At 44.6% G+C, this 18,080-nt stretch overlaps 1 protein-coding gene across 1 annotated transcript in view; it reads left to right on the top strand.

Moving 5' to 3' along the window:
* The first annotated feature begins 888 nt into the window (after positions 1–888).
* Positions 889–18,080, top strand: part of Dcdc2 (doublecortin domain containing 2) — a 143,945-nt gene continuing 126,753 nt past the window's right edge. Inside the window, exons 1-2 of the mRNA XM_076857932.2 lie at positions 889–1,181; positions 4,895–4,949. Coding sequence (XP_076714047.2) covers positions 889–1,181; positions 4,895–4,949 — 348 coding nt within the window. The remainder of the gene's footprint in view (positions 1,182–4,894; positions 4,950–18,080) is intronic.

Below are 18,080 nucleotides of genomic sequence, written 5' to 3'. Positions count from 1 at the left end.
GGAGGCTGCGCGCGAGGCCTGGTCCACACTGGGCGCGCGCCGCGGTTTCCATGGAAACGGAGAGAAATAACAACGCGGCTGCGGGCAGGGCCAGGGAGGCGCAGAGGCAACGGCGGCTGCCGAGGTCATCTGGCCGTCCAGCCTGCGCCCGCCCCGCACGGCCCCGGAGTCGGTAGGTACAGCCGCGGCGGGCACCTGGGGACCCTGGCCGCCCCGCCCTCCGGCTCGCCCCAGCGCTGCCCAGCGAGCTCCGCCAGCCGGAGGCGCTGGTCAGCCAGAGGGCGAGGGTCCTGCAGGCTCGAGCCCGGGCGCTCGCTCCCCCTCCCTCTTAGCGCGTTCCACACACTTGACTTTCGGCAAAGAAAAGTCTAGGCAGCTCCAGCCACGGTTTTAATTGCTTTATTTTGGGAGCGGACACGAGAGTGAAGGTGAGGGAGCAAGAGAAAAGAAATGTAAGCTGTTTGGAAACAGTTGCCGACTGATGCTGGAAGCCGAGTCCCGTCACAGTCACACTCCGTGCGAGTGTGTTCCCACCTCCCTCCCTCCCGTCCCGTCCCAGCTGGAGCCAGGAGTGTGAAGCCCCCAGCGCAGCGCCGTCCCGAGGTGGCACACCTGGATTCTGCAGGTGGCTTGCGAAACAGGTGTCGCTCCCTGCGAGCGCTGATTGGCTGTGCACGCCGCGGTGAACTACTTGAAGGCCCACCGTCCCGCAGCCTGCAGTGTCTCCGCCGAGTGCGCCGGGGCGCAGAGCTGTCCCCTCTCCTCTACCTGCGGCTTCTCCCTTTCCGGTTCCTTTCAGGAGGCGACCCACTCCGGTGCGCGGCGGGGCCGCGGGGGCCGAGAACGAGCCTCCGCCTGGAGCCAGCTGGGGAGGCGTCCCGCGGGAAAATGAGCGGCAGCAGCGCCAGGTCCAGCCACCTGTCCCAGCCGGTGGTGAAGAGCGTGTTGGTGTATCGCAACGGGGACCCGTTCTTCGCGGGGCGCCGCGTGGTCATCCATGAGAAGAAGGTGTCCAGCTTCGACGTCTTCCTGAAGGAGGTGACCGGCGGCGTTCAGGCGCCCTTCGGGGCGGTCAGGAACATCTACACCCCGCGGACCGGCCACCGCATCCGGAAGCTGGACCAGATCGAGAGCGGGGGCAACTACGTGGCGGGGGGCCAGGAGGCCTTCAAGAAACTCAAGTGAGTGGTCTCGCCCTCCACCTCCCTTGCTGTGCTCCAGAGTGGGTGGGTGACGAGGAAATGAAAGACCCCCGCGCGCCCCGTCCACTTCTCTTTGGGTCGAGTGGCTGTGACTTGGCCATGTGGTGGTGGGGAGGAGGTTGAAACTGGGACTGAAGAGGAATTTTGCTTGGGTAGCCCTAGATATAGACTTAAGATTTGTGTATAAGCAACAATAAATTTAATTTTAAAAAGTATCTTTGTACGGTTTAGTGACCAAATAATACTTATGCATTTTGTTTGGCTTTTCCCCCCTTTCTTCTATTTTTGCCTTTTATTTTTGAATCCATATTTTTAGTTTCAGTAAAGATTTCTTAAAAATTGACAAGTATTGGACACTAAATTATCACTAGAAGAGAAACTTGCTCTGCATCCCACCCCCCACATTGTTTAAATTCTTTCAACTTTCATTCCAAGTAGAATGGACCAAACTCCACTTCTGTGACCCTCCTCCACCATCTGCCAGCTCAGGTCATAACTATGACGCTTGGGAAAGGCTAGTGCTGCCTCCAGCACCTCAGTTAGACTTACAAGGACAGGGGTCAATTTCCCAGTTTCTGGCAGGCAGCCAGGTTATAGTAGATGTTCCATGAATTAGCAAATTGTGCTTAGGTCTTTGCAAGGAACCAAGATGAAGGAGACAAGACTCCTTGTCTAGGGGTTTGCAGTCTAGCAGGAGAGATGACATGCACATGATAATTTTAATGCAAACAACAAAAGAAAAAAAAGTGCAACTAGAAGAACAAAATTATGTTGGGGTTGAGAGTTGGTGGAGGTAGGCATTATGGGACAGGTGGATTCTATAGTCTGTTTTTTACAACTTTTCTGAGATATGTTTTGTATAACTTAAAACCTACCCATTTCACTGATTTTCAGTGTATTCACCCATTTCACTGATTTTTCAGCATATCCACAGAGTTGTGCAACCCTTACTGCAAAGTAATTTCAGAACATTTCTATCACTCTCCTAAAGAAGCCTTTGCCTTCCAATTTCCCAATCCTGATAACCACTAATCTACTTCCCATCTCCATGGACTGGTCTATTCTGCACCTTTCACATAAATGGAATGATACAATATATGGTCTTTTGTGTCTTACTTATTTTTTTTTTTTACCATGAGCTTCCAATGTTCATTCATGTTGTAGAATGTATTAATATGTCATTCTTTTTGTTTTTGAATAACATTCCATGTTGCACATGTAGCACATTTGCTTGCTCATTAAGCAGTTGATGAATATTTGGGTTGTTTCACTTTTTTGGCTACTATGGATAATGCTTCTATGAACATTTGTTTATGAGATTTTATTTCTCTTGAGTATATATGTAGGCATGAAATTGCTGGTTCATATGCTAATTATATAGTCCATGATTTTAAAATTGAACGTTTAAATTAAAGTTCATCTTGGACTCCAGGATAGCAACCAATAAATAGAAATGTTTATCATAAATCTATTTTCCAATTTTGTTTTTAACTGTATAGAAAACCGTTTCCAAATATCACTAACATTCTGTAATATCATCCTTCCCTACCTAAGTTTGTTCATGCTGAGTTATAGGTGTTCTGCTTTCTGTTACACCAGGCATTCTTTGTGTGGAAGGTGAGGGATACACTTGGATTTATTTTTCCCTTCTGTGAAACCTCCCTTAAGTATGCTTTCTCTAAGTTTGTAGAAAAGGGCTAATGAAACTGCATAAAAGAAATCTGGAGCTTTCAACAGGTGATTTGAGACTTTTCTGTCCTTTAGCTGTGTCCTCAGGCAAGTCCCTGGGCCTAGTAGTCAGCTTCCTAATTTAGAACAGGAACACAACCTTTCCTGCCTTACAGGGTTGTTGTAAAAGTGAATGCTGTGGATGAGCATGTGTTTGGTAAATACCCAAGTGTTATATAGATTATGGCATCTCTTCATATAAAGTAATTTATGTAAAGTAATTTCATGGAAATAGAAATCTGGCTCAGAATCTAGGAACAGCTGAAAATTATAAACTTATTTTAGTAATTCACATTCTCTTATGTTGATTTGGCACTACCAACTCACAAGATAAAATGACATAGTTCCAGACCAAATAGAAATTGCACTTCCAATCACTTTAAATGGACATGTAAGGGATTTGCCGGCTATTTTTGCTTTCAATTCACACAAAAACAACTGGGTTTGTTAATAGGGACTGGGGTTAGTTTTCCATGATGACAGATGACTAGTTTATCTGTGTCAAAGTCACAGTATTTGTGTTATAATGATAGATACCAAGAAGATCCAAATGCTGAATCTGTTTGAAGTGTAGCACTATAAGTTTGTGTAACAACTGCAGCAACGAGCAGAACAAAAGACAGTTCAAAATGTATTGAGGGTGATGTGTGGGCTTTCACTCAGATCCAAAATGATGCTGGGGAAGACAGCAAAATATTTTTCAAATGGAAATGACCACATTACTGCTGGATTTTTTTTTAACTTCAATTTTTCTAATAGTTCTGAAACCATATCTAAACCTCTGGTAGTTATTAAGACTTTATTTTACAGCAGAGGATTCTAGAGACAGTTTTCCCCATAATTGTCCCCATAATCTGGAAAACATGAACTTTACTTTCTGGAGTGGAGTCTACCACATTAGTCTTGTGGATTTGAGGCCACTTTCCTGCACATGGTAGAGCATTTTGCTGTAATCCTAGAAATAGGTCCGTGCATGTTCACAGAAGGCTCATTTTATTGCTAAGATGGGGGAGTGTTCATATTGTCTTATGTAACTAATATTTAATAGAGAAACATGACAATTTACAGAGGTATCAGTTAGGTAAAGTATACTGTCAAAAAAAGCAAACAACAGCACAACAGCAGTCATGATAAAACATTTCTATAGCCAAAGTTAATTCTAATAGAACTCTTTTTTTTTTTTTTTGGTAATTTGGCAATTACAGTAGTTGAAATAGTGTCTGTCTCTACATCTATGGCTCTGAGATCAATGCTAGATTTATGTTTTTTTATATTAAAATGTTTATTTGCACCTTTTATGTATAAGGCACAGTTTAGGAACCATTTAAAACTGAAGCCAAGTCATAGCAATGGATGTATAGCTTAACCTCAAAAAAAATGCAAAGTTTTCAGGTTGTGCTTACTCAATAGCTAATGAATGATCACGGGTTAATACTTGTGGCAAACAGTAATGGATTGATAGGAGTCTCCAGAGGTTAACTGGTCCACCCTTCTGGTTCCAAGCTGCATGATTGGAACCCTCCCACATGACCAGGCATTTCTGGATCATGAAGTGCTTTCACTGGGAAAATGGTTTTTCCGCCTTACCCAGCTGTTACTTTAATATACACAGTCAGTACTTCCTTTGACCTAAAGTTCATGATTAATGGAACTGCTAAGAAGCTTTACACATAAGACATTCTTTATTAAATTATATTAGAACTAGAAATACAGTACAGATAGTGGGCGGCTATTAAGGGGGTAATATTCCCTAATGGAATATTTGAACTTGAAGTTCTAGGTAGATAAGTGTTGGCTCTGGTGGTGTTGCTGAAAGCAGTTCTTACTGATGTAATACCTATTGATTTTTGCCTTAGGCCTATGCATTTCTTATAACTTACTTTACTTTTTAATAATGCTTGAAATTTACATAACTGACTTAAAACCTATAAAAGCAACCCTTACTGTTTGTTTTTTTCCCCCAGTTACTTGGACATAGGAGAAATCAAGAAAAGACCAATGGAAGTTGCTAATACAGAGGTAATACAAATTCTATTTTGTAAGTTCAAATAAATAATAGTACAATTTTGGGGGGTTTGTTTCTTAGGATGTGTCTCAGAGATTCGGATGACATTCTAATTATAAAAGATAAGTTCTCAAATGTATTTAAATGGGACATTATATGTTTTAAGGAAAAGAAAATTCTTTAGGATACTGTCAGAATTTACGACACTGACAGGCATCCTAGGTCGTGAAGGATTAGATGGAACTCGTCCGTCATTTTCCTAGGCACATGCGTTCTGGTGGAAATCCATAGACACTTTTCCCGTCCAATGTGGGAGGATTCTGAGCTTGCTCCTGACAGTACAGTGTTTGAAACCAGCAAGACCAGCAAGACCCCTCTGACCCCCCCCCGAGGCAGTCAGAGGGGACACATGGATACCCCATGTGGCTTTGCTATGATATCGGAACACAGGACGCCTGCCCTTTCCCTTGTCTTGAAGTTCACTGGAGTTTGGCTGGGAGAAGCCTGCATGAAGATTCAAAGACGATCTTGTGGGAAAGATATTCAAACCACCACATTCCACCAGCTTCTGAAACCTGCTGGAATTTTCCGTGGTTCTGCAGGATGTGTTCCTCCATTTGTGGATGAAAAATAGTTTAGAAACAGTTGAGGGCGAATAGCTGTGAGTGTGTCGGGACAGGGGAGGTTGTAGGCAGACCCAGCCTGGACTCTGTCCAGCAGCCCAGTCTGTGGTCACTCTCCCCACTGGGCCCCAAAGAAACAAGTGCTGTGAGGGAGCTCTACCAGCCAAGACACAGTGTGGCTTAGCCAGAGAGACCCTCACCCCCCTCTACTCCCCCTGCCCCACACAGCTAGAGAACAGGCCCATGGAAGAAATTCTGAGTATGCAGTACGTGAAGGACAGGGGCTTAAATCCACCATTCAGATGTTTGGGGGAAAGAGGTGCTATTCTCCAGCCTTGTGGAAAATAATAGTTTGGTTTGTTGTTTTGATTTTTCAAAGTGGATCAAATCAATTATTCATGAAAATGATGAACTTTATAGCTTAACATAGGCAGAAGTTTTTCAGGTTGTGCTTATATCACAGCTAAAGAATGACTACCAGTTAGTACCTGCAGCGAGCATGAATGAAGGACAGATAAATGAGTTAGTCTCAGGTTTGGTGCTGTCGGGAGGGCGTCTGTTGCTGCAGGCCACTTGGCCACGGGCTGGAGTTTTGCAGTACGTCTGGAGATGGTGGACTCCTGAGCCATGAGCTAGTGTGTTCACTCTGGTCTCCCGTCTCTGACTAAGACACTGGGCCTGGTGCAGCAGGGTGCAACCCATTTGTTGGAAATACTTTTAAAAATTTTAGCTTTATTAGCAGAAACATTGGCAAGGACTCTAGTTAATTTGATTTGCTAATTGTTCTTCTACCTTGAAGACAATAATTGTTGTTTCTCCTTACTCTGGGCCTATGCTTGAACCCCACACAGGGCTCTGATTTGTGATTGCACCCCTCATGTGGGAAAGCCTGTGTCTCTTCCCTGCTGTTCCTTACTGGTGAGGCCCTCCTCCTCCTTTCCCCTTCGACACTGCTATAGCCTTTATTCCTTCTTAGTCCTTCCCCACGAAGCTTTCCAGTAGGCATTAAAAGATAGAAGGGATTTGGGAATGCCCAGGAGAGGGGAAGAGGTGCTGAGAAGCTGCAGTCCACGCTCCTCAGCCCCAGCCACCCAAGCCCAGCGTTCCCATGAGTCTCCTCCCCAGCCTTTCCCTCCAGTGTAGACAAGCAGCGTGTTTGCTTCCCTCCTTTCTCATTCCCCATCTTGATTGTCAGCAGAAGACCCTCCTTCCCAAAGTCCATACTATGGTCTTCACCTTGAGGCCTACTCTGAGCAGGACCAGCCTCTACTTTCCTTGCCAGGAAGGGAGGTTTTGTTTCCAGCTTCCCAGAAGGGAACTCTGAAAGCCCCTTTTCCATCGGAATATCACTTCAACTATTGGTTCTCTAGTAATCCTGCCTTGTCTGCAATTCCATTTTCTGTGGTTTCATTTGCCCAAGTTCAATGTTGTTTCAAAAATGTTAAATTGAAAATTTCAGAAATAAACAATTAGTTCTAAATTGTGGGTTATGCTGAGTGGCATGATGAAATTCTGCTCCATCTCACTTGGGACATGAATCATCCCTTTGTCCAGTGTATCCAAGCTGTATATATTACCTGCTCGTTAATCATTGGAATCTGTCTCAGTTGTCAGATGGATTCTGTCAATATTGCAGTGCTGTATACAAGTGATCCTTGTTTTACTTAGTAATGCCTCAAAGCCCAGTAGTAGTGATTCTGGCAATTAGGATATACCAAAGAGAAGTCACACAGTGCTTTATGTAAGTAAAAGACTGAAAGCCACATAACTTTTATTATAATACATTGTTATAACTGTTCTATTCTTCTTTGTTGTTGCTAATCTCTTACAGTGCTTAATTTATAAACTAAATTTCATCATAGATTTGTATGTATAAGAAAAAAATAGTATAAATAGGATTTGGTACTATCTATGGTTTTAGGAATCTATGGGGGTTTTTGGAACATATCCTCTGCAGATAAGGGGGACAGCTATGCTGCTATTTTGGGTGGAGAACAAGAGAAAAAGGATTTGTAGGTGCCCTGAGGACTTACCTATTGTGTGATTCTTACCATGAGAAAGTACCTCTCTCTTTTCCATGAGTGATTTACAATCAAACTTTTGGAATCCAACAAGCTTGTAAGTTGGAAGACTATTGTTATGGTTTGGATATGAGGTATACCCCAAAGCTCCTGTGTGAATGCAGGCGTGTTCAGAGGTGAAATGATTAGATTTTGAAAGCTACCTAGTCCGTGGATCAGTCCACTTGGTGGATTAATAATGCCAGTGAACTAACTGGGGGTAAACTTAGGTGGGTGGGAATGACTACAGGAGGTGGTCCCTGGGGGGGTGCCCTTGGGATTATGTCTTGTCCCCGGCTCCTCCTCTTTCTGCTTTCAGCTCCCTCCACCTTGCCCCCCTGCCATGGTGCTCTGCCTCACCTCAGGCCTAGAGCAAGGGAGCGGACTGACATGGAGTGAACCTCTGAAACCATGAGCCAAAATAAGCTTTTCCTCCTCTAAGCTGATCCTGTCAAGTATTTTGGTCACAACTATTTATGTTAAAGACTTCGAGAACAGACTTGGTGGGACACTGGCCGTTCACAAGAGTCACAGATTCTGTTTTCTTGATCTAAGTGGGGATTTCCTTCCAGCAGTAGGGTTTACTGAGAAAAGACTGCACAGCTTCAGTACCGTTCACCACTGATGTTCTTTGGAACATGACAGCTCATAAGGGGAGGGAATCAGAGCATTAAATGTTGAACCAGAATTGGGTGGTTTAGTTGTTTCAAGGGCAAGTTTCAGTGCAGTAGTCGCATAATAAATATTTAGGCAAAGATACGTCTTTATGAAGGATGAGAAAAGTTCCTTATTCACAAAAGTGGGGGCTTTTCCCTCAAATTGGAGGTTATTTCATGCAGATTGAGTTTTCTGTGATGGACCTGCGTAATAAAAGCTCCCCCTCCAGTCTACCTAGTCCAGTTCCCCCAACCGCTTTAAGCAAGTTCATTCAAATGATTCCCAGCCCATTTTGCTATGGAAAGTCTTTGCATTTCTACAGGGTGATGCAGAACACGTGGCTTGGAGCTGGAGCCTTCTGGCTGGGAAGTCCCCATGTGCGCTGGGAGCCAGCCCTCTCACCGCTCCCAGAGTCCCTCACCCATGTCCATGGCACATTCTGGTTGCTGGTTAGTTAGTAACTTAGAAGGGTTTCTGCTTTCTGACTGCAGGTCCAGGTAGCCAGGCTGCACTTGTCAGCTGGGCATTCATATCATTGCTCTTGTCTTCCATGAGTTGACTTTGAAGAGACCCGGTAAGGACAGCCAGTCTTCCTCCTCTTCCTTTGTGACCCTGTCATGGGACAGAGCAAAGCAGAGCTGGACCTCTTCCACTAACCCAAAGGAAGCACATGGAGTTACTTCTGGCAACCCAGAACTGACCTCTGCTTCCTTAAGTTCCCCTCAGAGCTGGTCAGTGAGTGTCTAGGAGACACCCTTCCTCCCCTTTCTCCATGGTGCCCCTTGCTGCACTTCTGTAACTGTAGTCTGAACAACAGCTGGGGTTGTCCATCTCCTATGATCAGGATCAGTAGGCTTGCTTAGACTTTGGAATTTCCAACATTCTTCCCAAGATTCCATGAATTCCTGCAGAATTTTACACCTCACACTCATCTCTTCTGAGCATCCGCTTCCAAAGTGTTGTTGAGTTTGTGGGTTGTCTTGTTCAGTACCCCATCAACCAGAGATAAAATCCTTTCCCTGACGCCACATGCAATACCCACCCATGCAAGTTTGTGTGCCGTGAAATTTACCAGTGGTTTGTAGACGCAGAGTGGGTTTTGCAGGTCATAGAGAACTGCCGACAACTCAGACCTTAGCATTGGACTTCCCTTCTTAAAAACCACTGTGGTGTGCTGAGGTTGTGGCTCAGTGGTAGAGCGCTTGCCTAGCACATGTGATGCCTGGGTTCGATCCTCAGCACCACATAAAAATAAATAAAATAAAGATATTTAAAAAAAAAAACCCACTGTGGCCCGTAAGCCCATTCAGGCTCCAGGTTTGGCGCTGCCTTCCCCCCCCTCCCCCGCCCACGTCCCCACTGATGTCTAACGTGGGATCAGTTTAGAGCTTCATTTCTTCCCTTGAATCTTGCCAACCACTTTCTTACGGTCAGCAGTAGAGATCATTTCTCCCCCTTCCCCACTTTCCTATTATAAACACCAAGGGTCTGTTTGGGTTTCCCCTCCTGTGTCTGCTCTTCCTTCTGTGCTGGCTGAGGTGCCAAAGAGAGCACAGGGCAGGCTCCCCTCATCAAAGTGACCTACCCGTGAACCGCTCTGCCTCCTCTGTTTTGGAGACGTGTGGCTTTAAAATGAAACCCGCCAATTAAACTCTGAAGCCAGACCCCACGGGAAGTCCACCCGGGAGCGGAAGCCCCTGGTGGGGTGGGCTTCTTACCAGATCCCCTGGCCACACAGTCTCAGGTCTCATTCATGGGCCACTTGGATGAACTTTATTCCTTTTTAGCGGGATGGAAAATTTCTGGAGTACCATGGAGAGGAGGAGAGAAGGGAAGAGTGTTTGAACCTGCCAAACTTCTCTCTGTGGGAAAGTGTGTGGAATTTGAGTTGTACTTGAGGTCACACACTCAGATAAATGCCCTTCAGGTTTTGCTCTCATTATTAAAACTTCACCTTGCTTGGCTTAATCATTAGTTGTGATCTCCAATGACGCCGACACGAAGTTCACTATTGACAGTTCTTGGGCTGGGACAGGGATTCTACATCAAACAGAGTGAATCACTAACTGCGCTGCAGGAGAGCGTGGAACCAGGTGGTCCACCTTCCTGATTGTCAGTCAGCTTTGGATCCCCAGGGCCATGGGGACTCAGAGAGGACCCACTGAAGAGTGAAGTTCCTGGATAGTTCTATCCTTAACCTGAGGAATGACTTATACCGCACGTCAGACTCAGGGCTACTAGTTACTGAAGAACCAAAGACACAGTGGAACCCACTTTGTAAACCCTCCCCCATCTTTTGCTTTATGCCACCTCCTGCCACCTCTGCCACACAGCTGCTGGGAGAGAAGCATTGTCCCCAACCCTGCGCGGCACCTTTGTATACATGTGCCTTGGACGTGTGTGGCCATCAGAAAACAGGAGAACCAAGGTCGGTGAGCCCCGGGAAGGCTCCAGGAGGGAGTGACGGGGTGACTCCGTGCCGAGGCTCTATCCAGAGATTTTTGCTTAGGAATAACTGATGGTGTTTCATTTTCTTCTACACTTTCTCGTTTTACCTTTCCCTCTCTGTTGAGCTGTGTATGTACATTTTGGTAAGAGTGAGGGAGTCCTTATGCCAACATGGAAGATGTTAGTCTAATGAAAGACATCCACTAATAACTCTGATCAGCTGTGATCACAAGCTTATAACCCTGATCCCTATGGTCCAAAGCTAAGAAGCTGACCACCCACGATCAATATCTGAAAGGTCGGTGATTTTAGTGTGGCCATTAACATTTGTTCCAACTGTCTTTCATCTTCTCTTTGGCATTTAAATATGATTTTGGTTACTCTCTGTGAAATTGATAGGTATGCATTTTAGAGCATGTATTATTTTTCTTCATAGTACTAAGCTCTTGTAAGCAAGAAGATAAATTTAATGAACACTTAAAAATAATTATAAAACTTGAAAGAAAAAATCTAATTAAATAGTTAAATTACTAATTAAATACATATATTTAAAAACACCACTTATTTGTCTTCCTGTGCTTGGTTCATTTCATTTAGCATAATGTCTTTTAGGTTCATACATGTTATTACAAGTTACAGAATTTTCTTTCTTTCTCTCTCTCTTTTTAAAAATGGTACTGGGGATGGAACCCAGGACCTCAAGCATGTTAGGCAAGTGCTCCACCACTGAGCTACACCCCCACCTAGAATCTCCTTTTTCAGTGACTGAACAGCATGAACTCACTCGTGTGTGGATTTGGAAAAGCTGAAATAATAGAAGGAATAGAGAGTAGAATGGTAGTTACAGGGGAATGGGGGTGATGTGGGTGGGAAAAGGGAGGAAACTGGTTAAAGAGACAAAATCTCAGACAAGAGGGATAAGTCCTGGAGAATTATTGCATAACATGCTGACTTTAATTAATAACAATGATTGTATATTTGAACATTGGTGAGAGAATAAAATTTAAAAATCACAAAATATAAGCTAGTGAGGTGATGAGTATGTTAATTTGTTGATGCCATTGTTCTACAATTCACACATACATCAAAGCATCACATTGTACCCAATAAATATATGATATTACTTGACCATTACAAATAAATAAGATGCCACCTAATTAAGTGTCAAACTGTTTTTGGTGTAACATTTCATTTGAGTTCCCACTCAAAGGCAGGTCTTTGGCAACTTCAGTAGCAACACTTACTAACAAGAGAAGAGCGTATTGTTCTTATACTGCACAGGATTGAGAAATTCAGAAGGGGAAAGATGAGAAATATGTTGTAAGATTATAATTTAAGATTTAAGCTCTGCAAAACTGTACCTTTCAGTTATTGGCAATTTAAATACCTGAGCACCTGCTAGAATCTCAGTATTTAGATTTGCATGTTAGGATAACTGTTAGATTTGAGCTTATTGAGTCTTCTGGGAAAAGTCAGAGGAACTGTTCTTGACAGAGGTATGATTATTTCTATATGGTAGAAAGAGCAGGAAAAAGTGACTAAATAAAGAGCAACATGCAGCCCTGGGAGACCAGTAAACTGTGCTCAAACTCACTGAATGCTACTCGTGTATAATTTCACATTTTCTCAGGAATGTGCATCAGAAGGCTGCTGAATGCCAGACAGTGGCTAGATGTTAGCCACAGAGATGTCCAAAGACATTTACTATGTGCCAATCAAAATTACATCAAGAAAATTGTTGTAAGAGGACTCTGGAAAGAGATTTTTGCTAAGCTGCATGTGAAAGAATAAGAAAATTAGAAACTAATACCAAGTATTTTTAACTGCAGGGAGTAAAATGATTTCTTTAGGCTCAATTAATAAGGGGCTTCAATACTTAACAAGACTATGTGCACTGGTTCTTTGCCATCATAGCTGGGTATAGAAGGGGAAAAGAAAATTATGGTATAGAGCAAAGGTTGAAGAATTTAGGTCACATGGAAGGAAAAAAATGTTTTTAAATTGGAGAGGACTATCCAATGTTTATTGAAAGAAAGTATGGTATTCCCTTTTATCTATTTTTTTTAAATGAAAGAGGAAGAAATATTTCCAAATTATTTTTTATTTTATTTATTTATTTTTACGTGGTGCTAAGGATGGAACCCAGTGCCTCACATATGCTGGGCATGCATTCTACTACTGAGCCACAACCCCATCCCGGATCTATTTTTGATAAGTACATTCTTCCCCTTTGCACATTTCGGTTGTAGGCCAAGATTCTGGAGATGAATTGCTTCAAGTTTCAAGATGTTCTATAACCGAAGGTTTCATGGGTGAGGTTGTCACGGGGACCTTCTGGTAGACCCAGGGGGTTTGGTCCTTCATGGAGAGACAGTGGGAGGTAGGAGACTTCTGAGGGAACAGCAGCCATCCTGTCAGTACTCCTGCAGTGATTCCTCAGGTTTCAGAGTTCTTTCATGCGCATGGATGTGTGATGCTGTGATTTCTGGCACTCCTGGTCAGAGTCTTTAAAAAAGCAACAAAATCTGAAGCAACATCATGACCGTGAGATCTTATATGTAGAGGTGAAGGTAGCTTCTCACCCCATATAGACACAGCAGCCACCCAAAGACATGTTTCAGTATTTCCCCCCACAGATTGTGTGCTGGGGGGTGGGCAGCAAACAAACCTGAAGAGCAGTGAGCTCAAGGAACAAGGGAAGCAGAACTCAGAAATAATCATACGAAGTGGTCAGTGATGGTACATTTATTTTTTAAAATTAGGATATAGAAACTTGTCATGTTAGATGGTTCAAATTTTATTTTTCCTTAATTTAAAAGAAATTCTCTGTGTGTAAACCTAAACGTCTGACTTGCTGGGGAGTGCTTTTGAATTGTGGGTGATTATGGGAGCAATGACTCCTTGGGCTTCCTTGTGGGGGCAACCTGGGGACAGCACCATACTTATGCGGCTGAGGCCTTGGGCCTAGATGCCTGGGGCCTCTGAGGTCTACCTGATCCCTGGCCCCAGATTGTGCTGCCAACATCCGCTGGTCTCTCATGGTGGTGCTGGTCACAGCTTGTGAGAGGGTGTTCATGTGATGTAGCTCAGGTCTGTCGCCACGGTGGGAAAATGGCTAAACCGGCTCATGTCTGCAAGTAGCAGGCTAATAGTGTCTCCTTCACTCACACGACAAATCAAGTTTCAGTGAACCCAACCCAGAGCAGTGAAGGCATTTTTTTTAAAGGTAGGACTATTTATTTGCATTTAGTTGATTTCAGCAAGAAGTGTGCAGGTGGTGTGCCTTGGTGTCTGGCTTGGCCAACAGGGAACATTCCCACACATCAGTGAAAGACTCCTTTATAAGCAGCCAGCCAGATCCTGCTCTGATGTTGTCCCGTGATTACATAGTTTGGATGGTTGGTTTGTTGAAATAAGATTGATTTTAGCTCACCTGTTAGCTGGAGGCAGAACTCTAAGTGGTGAGTGGTTGTGGGGAAGAGACAACCAAACCGACGTGGTGTATTTGCAGTGTCTAATGTTTAACCTGGGACTTTTCTCTCTAGGAAATTTGAAACAGAAATCTATGTGGTTTGTGTTTCTCTCCCTCCACTTTTAAGAGCAAGTATTTTTGAATTTCAAAGATTTATGAACCTTCCTGCCTGCCTTTGCTAATTCCGATTATACAACGTTATAAAACCGGGACACCAAGTTTTAGAAAATTTTATGGAACAGGTGATCTGACATGACCCAAGTTTCTTTTTGTAGATTATATTCTAAATAATAAATTTCCACATTCACAGTCTTTTCCTGGAAGTGAGCTGATAACCCAACTTCCATAAACATTTTATTAACTAGTATGGGATCTTTCGCAGATGGTTTTTAAACATTGGATTTAGAAAACTAATTTGAAATCTCAACTAAGAGGAAAGAAAGTGTTTGTGTGCATGTGCCTAAGTATATAATTCTATATCCTTTAAAACTATGTGTGTGTGTATTCCTCAACAGGGTTACTACCTAGCATACCATCATTCAGCTGAAAACATCCCAAGTGGAGATGCACTAACTGCCCCAGGGAAACCCTAGGGCATCTCAGCCCTGAAGAACACTGTGGAGTTTCAGCTATTCCCTGGGCCATTGCCTGGCTGGTGGGGGCTGCTACTCCCTACCTCAGCCCAGCAGTGTTGGAGGGTTTTGTGCCGGCACATCACTGGTTTGGTAAAGATCAAACTTTGAAATTTGAGGTGTGATTTCTATTGAACGTGTCTTGCTTTCATACCACGGTAAAGTCTGAAAGCTCTAAGCAGAATCATACGAACTGGGGACCATTTTATATATATTTATTATAGAAAAGCCTTTTTAGTATGGATTTTGCAAATATAAAAGTAGTTTTTCATGAACACTCAATTGGCTGATATTTAATTTACTCAAACAGTAAATGAAAATAGGATTAACAGGCTTTCTCTCCCTCTTTGGTATTTACCAGATTGCTATTCCCTGTATTATTACTATTTTAATTATTTAAAAAAAAATATTGGTTAACTGTCTTTCATCATTTATTAGTAAATCTAAACCTGCATATGTATGTATATAAATAATGCATTATAGACAGTGTGATTTGTCTTTTGGGAATTTTCAGAATTTTTACTTACTAATTAATTAATTTATTTCAAAACTATTCTTCTCTCTTTCTCACCCAATTTACCTGTTCAGGTACTCATTTTTTAACCCTCTGTTGAGGAATTCTCCTTGCTTTCTCTATCTCATGGTATCAAGTTAGTGGAGCTATGTGCATCAAATTGGTGCCCACCTCCTGCAAGTGGTCTCATTCATAAAAAGATCATTTTGGTTAGTGATCAACAGCAACATGAGTTTGGTTTATGATTCCTGACACCATGTAATTGCTCCAAGTATTTAGTCAGAATTCCAAAACCAAGACAGAACTCTCCTGGTGGTCCCCTGGGTTATCCTGCAGGACTGTGAAGACAGCTTCCTAGTGTGTGGGAAAGGAGAGTCTGCAGGTGAATCGCTCTAACTCTTTGCTATTACTTAAAGCCTCCTTTAAGTGAGAGTGTTTGGAACTCTAAGAAATGACTCTAATCACAGACTTATGACTCTTACCTTTGGGCAATAATAATTAACATCAGATTCTTTCATCAAAAAGATGATGTGCCGGGCATCATGCTGGTGGATTAGTAGTGAGGAGGGCAGAAGGGCATCATGCTGGTGGGTTAGTAGTGAGGAGGACAGATGGGCATCATGCTGTGGGTTAGTAGTAAGGAGGGCAGATGGGCATCATGCTGGTGGGTTAGTAGTGAGGAAGGCAGATGGGAATCATGCTGTGGGTGAGTAGTGAGGAAGGCAGATGGGCATCATGCTGGTGGGTTAGTAGTAAGGAGGGCAGATGGGCATCATGCTGGTGGGTTAGTAGTGAGGAAGGCAGATGGGCATCATGCTGGTGGGTTAGTAGTGAGGAGGGCAGATGGGCATCATGCTGGTGGGTTAGTAGTGAGGAGGGCAGAAGGGCATCATGCTGGTGGGTTAGTAGTGAGGAGGACAGATGGGCATCATGCTGTGGGTTAGTAGTAAGGAGGGCAGATGGGCATCATGCTGGTGGGTTAGTAGTGAGGAGGGCAGAAGGGCATCATGTTGGTGGGTTAGTAGTGAGGAAGGCAGATGGGCATCATGCTGTGGGTTAGTAGTGAGGAAGGCAGAAGGGCATCATGCTGGTGGGTTAGTAGTGAGGAGGGCAGATGGGCATCATGCTGGTGGGTTAGTAGTGAGGAAGGCAGATGGGCATCATGCTGTGGGTTAGTAGTGAGGAGGGCAGATGGGCATCATGCTGGTGGGTTAGTAGTGAGGAAGGCAGATGGGCATCATGCTGTGGGTTAGTAGTGAGGAAGGCAGATGGGCATCATGCTGGTGGGTTAGTAGTGAGGAAGGCAGATGGGCATCATGCTGGTGGGTTAGTAGTGAGGAGGGCAGAAGGGCATCATGCTGGTGGGTTAGTAGTGAGGAGGACAGATGGGCATCATGCAGTGGGTTAGTAGTAAGGAGGGCAGATGGGCATCATGCTGGTGGGTTAGTAGTGAGGAAGGCAGATGGGCATCATGCTGTGGGTTAGTAGTGAGGAAGGCAGATGGGCATCATGCTGGTGGGTTAGTAGTGAGGAGGGCAGAAGGGCATCATGCTGGTGGGTTAGTAGTGAGGAGGACAGATGGGCATCATGCTGGTGGGTTAGTAGTGAGGAGGGCAGATGGGCATCATGCTGGTGGGTTAGTAGTGAGGAAGGCAGATGGGCATCATGCTGTGGGTTAGTAGTGAGGAGGGCAGATGGGCATCATGCTGGTGGGTTAGTAGTGAGGAAGGCAGATGGGCATCATGCTGTGGGTTAGTAGTGAGGAGGGCAGATGGGCATCATGCTGGTTGGTTAGTAGTGAGGAAGGCAGATGGGCATCATGCTGGTGGGTTAGTAGTGAGGAAGGCAGATGGGCATCATGTTGGTGGGTTAGTAGTGAGGAGGGCAGATGGGCATCATGCTGGTGGGTTAGTAGTGAGGAAGGCAGATGGGCATCATGTTGGTGGGTTAGTAGTGAGGAGGGCAGATGGGCTTCATGCTGGTGGGTTAGTAGTGAGGAGGGCAGATGGGCATCATGCTGGTGGGTTAGTAGTGAGGAAGGCAGATGGGCATCATGCTGGTGGGTTAGTAGTGAGGAAGGCAGATGGGCATCATGTTGGTGGGTTAGTAGTGAGGAGGGCAGATGGGCATCATGCTGGTGGGTTAGTAGTGAGGAAGGCAGATGGGCATCATGCTGGTGGGTTAGTAGTGAGGAAGGCAGATGGGCATCATGCTGGTGGGTTAGTAGTGAGGACGGCAGATGGGCATCATGCTGTGGGTTAGTAGTGAGGAAGGCAGATGGGCATCATGCTGGTGTGTCAGTAGTGAGGAAGGCAGATGGGCATCATGCTGTGGGTTACTAGTGAGGAAGGCAGTAGGGCATCACGCTGGTGGGATAATAGTGAGGAGGGCAGATGGGCATCATGTTGGTGGGTTAGTAGTGAGGAGGGCAGATGGGCATCATGCTGGTGGGTTAGTAGTGAGGAAGGCAGATGGGCATCATGTTGGTGGGTTAGTAGTGAGGAGGGCAGATGGGCATCATGCTGGTGGGTTAGTAGTGAGGAAGGCAGATGGGCATCATGTTGGTGGGTTAGTAGTGAGGAGGGCAGATGGGCTTCATGCTGGTGGGTTAGTAGTGAGGAGGGCCGATGGGCATCATGCTGGTGGGTTAGTAGTGAGGAAGGCAGATGGGCATCATGCTGGTGGGTTAGTAGTGAGGAAGGCAGATGGGCATCATGTTGGTGGGTTAGTAGTGAGGAG

The sequence above is a fragment of the Callospermophilus lateralis genome, chromosome 6 (assembly GCF_048772815.1).
Source record: "Callospermophilus lateralis isolate mCalLat2 chromosome 6, mCalLat2.hap1, whole genome shotgun sequence".
NCBI lineage: Eukaryota > Metazoa > Chordata > Mammalia > Rodentia > Sciuridae > Callospermophilus > Callospermophilus lateralis.
Note: the sequence above shows the minus strand (reverse complement) of the source record. Positions and strands in the feature narration are given on the sequence as shown.